Below are 8252 nucleotides of genomic sequence, written 5' to 3'. Positions count from 1 at the left end.
TTGATATTCATATTTGGTAGTTTCACAAGTACTAGAATTTGAGTTGTTAAATGTACCTTGATATTCATAATTGTTAGTTTCACGTCTCTTCTCCTTCATTGGCCTAGCAATGATTTTCTCTTCCAAGCTCGTCCTCCACGTGGATGTCAATGACTCCCTATGCACATCACGTTCACTTTTTCTACCAACTCTTCTATCCTCCTCACATCGCCTATCATCATCTCGATCCAAATGCGACACTCTATTTCTTCCAAATCTACTACCTCGTCTATTCCCATCAACATGCCCATGACATGTCTCCTCTTCTTCACACCTCCTATATTGTTTTTCGTAGAGGCTTAAACTCTTTCTCCCACATTTTATCTAACCCTCCTAACATTAATTGAAATTGACGATCGTCAATAATTATACCTGCAAGAAAAGGTTAGTATAAAACAATTAAAGATAAGTTCCTCACCGTGAATCCTCACTGGTCACTCCAATGAAAATTCACTCGACTCTTTTTCTTTCTTCTCTCTTTTTTCTCTTTTTTTGTCTTCACTACAAAACCTCGCACGTCACTCCAAGAAATAATCACTCTCCCTCAAGTATTTCACTCGATTTTGAGAATTCTCTCGTAGGGTATGCTTTTCAGGCTTTGTAGCTTGTGTGCATCAAAATCACAAGTTCAAACTTCACGACACTTGCAAACTGACTTACACGGACTACGTAAAACAAGAAATTTGAATTTTTTTTTATTGTAAGAGTCTTTTGAATATGACTTACAAAAATAAACAAGATACAATGCTAAATAATAGCACAATAATATATTTTTTTTTGGATTGTGAGATACACTTGAATATGGCTCCCACAAGATAATAGAACAAAATACCAAAACCAATCTATGTCAAAATTTCGGAATTTTTGTACTTTTTTTTGGAAGGATGGTTGTGCAAACTCGAAAAAAAAAGAAAAAAAATCAAAAATTTTTAGAATCGCAGGATTCACGAAAGATGAGTAAACATATCTAATAACACACGATAGATAAACACAATCTGATAATTAAAAAGGATAAACTTACTTGAATCAAAGAGGACCTAAAGTTCTGATACCAAATGATGTGATCCTTCAACCCACGAAAATCAAACACGCTCAAAACGGAGTCACGCCCTCGATTCGATGAAATAACGAAACGGTTGTGCTGCCCGGATCTTTTTTACACAAATAAGGTTGTAATATTCACCTCTAAATTAAAAAATTTAGCAACAAATATTAACGAAGGATAAACAATCAAATTCAAGCGAACCTTCAAAGAACTCGTCTTTGACAATCCGAGTGAAGAACAATCGACAAACACCACAAATATTAAACTTTGATACGTTTGATTTGAGAAACACAATAAGAGGTATACAAAGCCAAGCTTTAAAATTGAGAGAAAAACTCACAAATATGATTAAAATCAAAATAATATTGTGTTTACAATGATGAATTTTCATGTATATATTGTTTACAAATCAAAAGGATATCAAAAATCTAGTTACCAACTAATTAAAACTCTAAAATAGGAAACTAAATTTTCTGAAGTTGCGCCGCGTGCATATGAGCGACCCATACCCGCGCATATGCACAGATGTCTCCGCCTATGAGTTTTCCTTGCGCGCCTAGTTCTGCGCATATGCGCGAAGTCCTCATTTCAACACTTCTGAAAATCCTTCTGGCGTGAATATGCGTGCCTTGTCCAGCACATGTACGTGACCTCTCTCGCATATGCGCGTCATACATTCCCGTATGTTCGCGAGCTTCTCTGACCGCTGTCCTCTCGGGCCATTTTGTACTCACATGCTTGGTTGCTCGGGACTCTTTCATTATATTCTTTGTTGAACTCCACCAATTGCTTGAATATGCTTGCTTCATCATCATTAATCTTGATATTCCGAGCTTAATTCTTATTCCAATCATTTGAACGCCACGCCCGATCAGATTCGTATCACATTTACAAAGTCGTACCTAGCCCGAGGCTCCGCATCCTGGTCATTTACTAAGTCTAGGGATCCGTACCCTGGCCCAGGGCTCCTCACCCTGGTCATTTACTAATCCTAGGGATCTGTACCCTGGCCCGGGGCTCTGTACCCTGGTCATTTACTAATCACAAGGATTCGTACCCTGGTCCGAGGCTCCGCACCCTGGTCATTTACTAAGCCCAGGGCTCCATACCCTGGCTCGCGGCTCCACACCTCAATCATTCCAAGTCCCAAGATCCAATCCCCGGCCATGGCTCTGTACCTTGATTATTCTATAAGCCCAGGGCTCCGCACCCTAGCTCAATGCTCCTCACCTTGATCAGTTACTGAGTGAAGGGATTGATGCTCGGCTCAAGGTTCAATATCCCGATTACTCATTGAAAATACCAGTTATTTTACAACACTTGGGAAAATTCAGAGGTTCAATATTCACAAGCAGTTTTTGGTTAAGAAGAATCTAGCCATTTCTAAAGGCAGTTTATCTTACAAGCATTTATCAATTTAAAATATAAGCAAGATAGACTTATAAGAAGAAAGTCATTGATAAAATGCTCGAAGGTAGAAAGTAAATATAAAAAAAATGAAAAATTAAGTACAATCATATTCCAAATCTATCGGGCTCGACTCTGGCTGCTTCTCCTCTACGGGGTCCTCCTTCTCCTCTCCTGCCTCCTTGGGAAGGGACGCTATGGCTCAGCCGAAGTCGGGAAAATCTTCCTTCTCTTTCGAAAGAAGCCTGGCCTCTACAAACTGCTCCCGGCACTTGTCGAAACATGTTTGGAAGAAAGAGTAGGCCCGATCTACAACCGCATGCTTAAACTCGGAGGACTGGAGGAAGAAGGGCCGCTTCTTATCATGATTGTATTGGGCAGTAGCCAGGGCATTCTCAACGGCTTCTTCCAGGGAAAATTGTCTCTCCAGGCTCTCAGACAAAGAATTATTCCTTGTCTCCAAGACAGAGAGATGCCTCTACAGAGTCTACTCTCGGGAAAGGCCCTCTTCAATGCTATCACAGGCCTTTTCCAGATCTGCATTTGCATGTGCCAATTGTTGGTTGGCAGTATCCAAGGCAGCTCGGAGGCCGGCCACTTCTTCTTCATGTTCAAACCGAGCTCGGGACAACTCTCCTTGTATTTGCTCATGAACCTCTTGTGCAGCCCGGGCTTGATTGCCTTTCACAGTGGCCACCGCTGCTACCTCTTCAAAGGTCGCCACTAGCATTTGTACACCCTGTTCAAAAGGAGTCGGTAAAAAAAGCAAAAAAGAAGAAGAAGAGAGAGAGAGAGAGAGAGAGAGAGAGAGAGAGAGAGAGAGAGAGAGAGGGGGGAAATTAAAAAAACTTATGGTTATGATCCGGTTCGATCCCTCAAAAAGCTTCGGGGCTGCCATGGAGCTCTTTAGATGTGCCTCCTCAGCAGGAAGAAGCATCTGTTTAAGGATTTTGAGCCAAGTCGCGGTGGCACCCTCCAAGAAGAGATTGGCCCGGGTAGGCAAGTTGGGCTGGGAAGGCTCTTGGGTTGAACGGATTTGGAGAGGAGGGGCAGATTGAGCCATTTGAGAGGTGCCCTGGTCTCCTCCCTACACACCCTCATTCAAGATCATTTTTGGGCTTATGACAGCCTTTCGCTTCCCTTGAACGAGGGGTACATGGTCTTCAGACTCTTCTCGAGAGTCCTCCCGAGTCGCTTCCCGTTCCTGCTGAGTTTCTGCCCGGGAAGATTCATTCCGCCGGGCCGAAACCTCCTCAACCTTTTTCTTTCTTTCGGCAGCCACTTTTCGGGCTGGCAGCTTCTTCTCCCTCGCTGCCCTCTCGTCCTCCCACTTCTTGGTAAAAACTTCTTGCATTATTGAGCTATCTGCCAAGAGAAAAAGCGAAAAAGACAGAGTCATTGGCAATCAAATACACAATATAAAAAATAAAAGTTTAAGGGGAAGATATTTACCAGGTTGGCGCTCGAAATAGCCACTTCATCAACCACCCGGTCCACAAGATCTTCAGCCCGGACACTCAACCCATACATTATTAGATTCTCCTCAGAATGATGGTGGAAGAAGAAAAGTTTTGGCCCTCTACCAAGTCTTGGCTTCGGGTAAAAGGTTCCTCAAAATTATAGGATTTGGGAAGAGTGGGTTGAGGAGGAAGAGTAGGAAGAAAGCCGGTCAAACAGGGAAGATGACGCGGGAGTTGTATAACCATCCCTTCTGAGAAAAGGGGATGTCATCAAGGGAACGAGTTTTCAGCCTGGAAGATAATGAGAAAGCATTATCTCCCAACCGGCAAACAAAGAAATAATGGAGCAAACCAGGGGGCTCCCAGGGTTTCAGAAGAGGGGGGGCTTGAAGCCCGGGCTTTGCCCTTTTCAGGGCTTAGGAAGGGCCAACGGAGGAAGAAGGTTTGGATTTTCTGGATTTTTGGGTCAAAAGGTGTTTCGGGGGAGAAGAACATGAAGAGTCGGAGCATATCGTGGTGGACTCATACCCATATGAGTCTCGCACATTGGCTCCGGAGGTAGAAGATGTAGAGTTTGACATTTTTGGGGAGAGAATAGAGGTGAAGGACTTACGAGTGATTTTTTAAGAAGTTGGAGCTGACAATGATGGTCACCGGAGCAGGAGCACAGAACGCCGAGGTTGGGTGCGAGATCGTCGGAAGCACTGAAGGAGATTGTGGAGAGAATTCAAAATTGCAAAAGTGACAAATGAAGAGGGTGTGTTATCTTATATAGGAGAGGGAAATTGATCCCAACCATTGATCTAAAGTTGAATCGGACGGTCAGGGGAAATCTTAGAAATTGTGCGGGAATATTTTAATATGGGTACGAAAATCGAGGTATTGCAGACTGTTCGCCTGCTCTGAATCCGAAGCATTTCAGACCGTTCAAATTCTAGGGCTTACATCATCATGACATTAGCCCTACCGACCTGGAATACTAAACGACAAAAACTTTTCCGCGACCGGCAGTAGCAAAGTAATCGGCACATCGAGGAAGTCTCTAGCTCGACTATGTATGGAGGGAGTGGTGATACCCCCATAAAACCCCGGGTCATGGATGTCCCGAAAACAGTGGAAAGAGTCTGGGTCGTCCATGGATAGCCCAGATCGCGATGAGTTACCAGGGTGATTTTGTGATTAGCCGGGCAAGCAAGTGCCAGGGACGTCATTCACCCGGGAAACCAGAGGCCCGACCTCTTGAGCAAGCTCTCGGGTGATGACCATCTACCCTGTATGCCTCGGTAACAGCACTGTACTCGAGTGCTTGAGTAGATAAGATCTCGTCTAGATAAGCATTCCTGACAAAATCCTACGGATTTGACGTGATAGAAAAGTAGGGTGGCGTGACAAGAAGTCAATGTCATAGGCTATAAGTGATAAGTAGACACTGAAAATAAGGTAATCATGGGATTTCCTCTTATAAACAGCAGGTATGTTTAACATTTATGACAATTGCATTTTCATTCACTCACACATAAATCCTCACATATATTCACACCAGTGGAATTTATTGCTACACTTGTTTTTATCATCTTCCTCACCTTGCTGACTTAAGCATCGGAATGACCACACCAGACACCACTCTGATGCACATTCACTTGTTTTTCTCTTATTAACAGGTCTTCATCCGAATTTTATTCAGGAGAATATCTTACAGCTCATTTTCCCCCATCAAATTTATTAGATTCTGTGGATAGCGGACCCAGCTCATCCTATTCATGTGAATCGCATCAATCGGATATCGGATCAAACACCAATTACTATATGAATAATTCTCAATTGTTATCTTCTAATGTCTCTATTAATGTCTAGTAACACCCAGTTGTTATATGAAAGTGCAAACTCATCGTGAAATATGATTCATTTTTAGTTTGAATTATAGGTATACGATGTCTAATAATGCCCAATAACTGTCAGAGATAAAGTGGGGTATGAAAGAAAAAAGAAAAGCTTGAACACGTGGATTTTAAGTCTATTTTATGTTGATCCCATTAATGTGAACAATAGCCGCATCATTTTTCAAGTGATACGAAAGCATTTGTCGTTTGATGAACCTCGAAATAATTCCTTAAGACTAAGGACGAATCAACATGTGTACGACTGACCATCAGAACATATAGTGATAGGTGGTTGCCAAGTAATTATTATCTTAATTGATGAAATCTTATTTCATAATGTATCTGTGTACGCGTACAAAAGTGAATTATGAATCACAGCCACGTGCCACGTGACAAAACCCATGCAAGCTTGAAAACTGACACGTGCATGAGGTTTCCAATCATTCTGCGCCTCAAATCCATGGCAGATTCCCTCTATTTCTGAGGAAATTCCAATCATGCAAGCGACAAGAACCGATCACAAATCCTCCGAGTTTTAGAAGGCTCAGCTGCAGAGGCTGAGGGAGAAGAGAGTGAGTGATTTGATGACGGACATGAAAAGAAGGCTGGTGGAGGTTCCCTACACTGCTTCTTTGGCGGATACCATGAACGCCCCGATGGCCAACAGGGTCTCCATCGTGCCTATTGCGGCGCCTCCAGGGCACTGGATCGGAGCCGGTGGTTCCATGATCATGGAGTCCGATAAGCAGACTGGGGTCGCAAGGAAACACTACATATGCATGGTGACTCTGCTAGATGTTCTGTCTCATATTGTTGTGAATCATCTTGACCTGGCGGGGGGCCAGGCCGGGGAGTTTGAGCGGAAGATGCAGGTACCCATATCATCCATTATAGGGCATTTCCTCGAGAGTCTCAGTCTTTGGACGCTTAACTCTAATACCAGGTTTGTTCTCTGTGTTCTCTGCTGAGATTGAGTGTTTCTTGAGTTTTAAAGCCAACACGGACACTATTTATCTGTCTCTGATCCCAAATTATTAAATTCTTGTTCGAACATATGTAAACTGAAATCGTACGAAAATTTTATGTTGCTTTAAAGATATTGGATACATATGTTTAGATGGTGAATTGAACATGGTTTATGTTATTGTAATTCATAAATCCATATGTTTGTTTCTATAAATTAGATTGATGTGAAAAGCATAAAACAAGTTAAAGAAGCTTCCATTCGTTTATAAATTATATTTCCACCATGTCTTGTTCACATTACTTACACTTTTGGGGAAAATAGCATTAATGGAGGTATTTTAAACTGGTTTGTACAAAATCATCATATTGGACTGTATAGAAGTCCTAAGCAAAGGAATTCACCGGACTTTAGTTCTAGTGGACAGCAACATGGAAAACGTTGCTGGAGTGGAGCTGGTTGAATTCGCATTCAGCTATAGAATGCTAACTCAAATGGATCTGCTCAAGTACTTGAAAGCACAAAAGTCTGAGCTTAAAGGTATTATGGGTCGACGTGTGAGAGAACTCGGAGCCGTGAGTGAGATTGTTTTCGGGGTTACCGATAAAACCAAAGTGATTGATGCTATTAAGTGCATGAATATGGCTTCACTCAATGTCGTGCCCATTGTCGAAGCTACGGAGGATATTAAGGAGGATCGTAGCCAGCTTATCAATGTAATGTCATGTACTTTTCCATTTAGAAATATATAGATTGTTTTGTTCGACTCCATGCCCACGATTCACGATTAAGTCTTTCTCTTCTGTCTTAAATTAAGCTGCTTCGTTTATCACTATTTCAAGGAAAAGATAGGAAACTTGTGGGAACATTCTCATTGTCTGATCTCCGAGTGTGCCCAGTATCACAACTCAAATCCTGCCTCCATTTGAACATCGTCTACTTCATCGAGAAACTGTCAGAGACTCCGCTTCACAAAGCCTGTAACATGAAAAATTCGACTAAAGAACTCATTTCATGCCACCCCGAGTTGAATAAATGTGCTAATAAGCAAGTCCAGTGTGGCGGAGAGGAGTTCTAGCACTTTTCAATCTTTGAAGATAGGCACACATACTCTCATGTTCATGTTCTTTGATACCGAACAAGCTTAGGGTGGTCAGAGGCTGCTTTTACTGCTCGTGAATCTGTGTAGTGTGCGGTTGAACCACTGTTGGGTTGCCGCTTCCAGAGTGTTACGAAAAATCCAACACTTGATAGGGTCTTAGTTGAACCACTATTGGGCTGCCCCTACTAGAGTGTTAGGAAAAACCCGACAATTGATAGGTTGGCATACTGATGCAGTAGGGAAACATTCTCGAAATGGGACATATGCTCCTCGTGATCAATCATTCCATTGTAATCCCTTACGTTGGGTAATTTAAAGTGTCGTGGCAGCTTGGCTTCCAGGACTCTGCTGAGAA

The 8252-nt window shown here is 42.4% G+C and overlaps 1 protein-coding gene across 1 annotated transcript; it reads left to right on the top strand.

Moving 5' to 3' along the window:
- Positions 1 to 7226: 7226 nt before the first annotated feature.
- LOC140824106 (SNF1-related protein kinase regulatory subunit gamma-like PV42b) lies at positions 7227 to 7873 on the top strand. Its single transcript, XM_073185705.1, has 2 exons — positions 7227 to 7511; positions 7613 to 7873. Exons 1-2 carry the CDS (start codon positions 7227 to 7229, stop codon positions 7871 to 7873), a joined length of 546 nt encoding a protein of 181 aa, XP_073041806.1.
- The last annotated feature ends 379 nt before the right edge of the window (positions 7874 to 8252 follow it).

Source organism: Primulina eburnea, chromosome 2, assembly GCF_022965805.1.
Source record: "Primulina eburnea isolate SZY01 chromosome 2, ASM2296580v1, whole genome shotgun sequence".
Lineage (NCBI taxonomy): Eukaryota > Viridiplantae > Streptophyta > Magnoliopsida > Lamiales > Gesneriaceae > Primulina > Primulina eburnea.
The sequence above is the reverse complement of the archived record's forward strand: the minus strand, read 5'-3'. Positions and strand labels throughout refer to the sequence as shown.

Excerpts from the sequence above, each read along its gene's own strand:
- LOC140824106 (XM_073185705.1), top strand. The coding sequence starts at position 7,227 with ATGGAAAACGTTGCTGGAGTGGAGCTGGTTGAATTCGCATTCAGCTAT. Across the intron at positions 7,512-7,612 it reads ATCGTAGCCAGCTTATCAAT|CTGCTTCGTTTATCACTATT; the intron begins GTAATGTCATGT and ends TCTTAAATTAAG.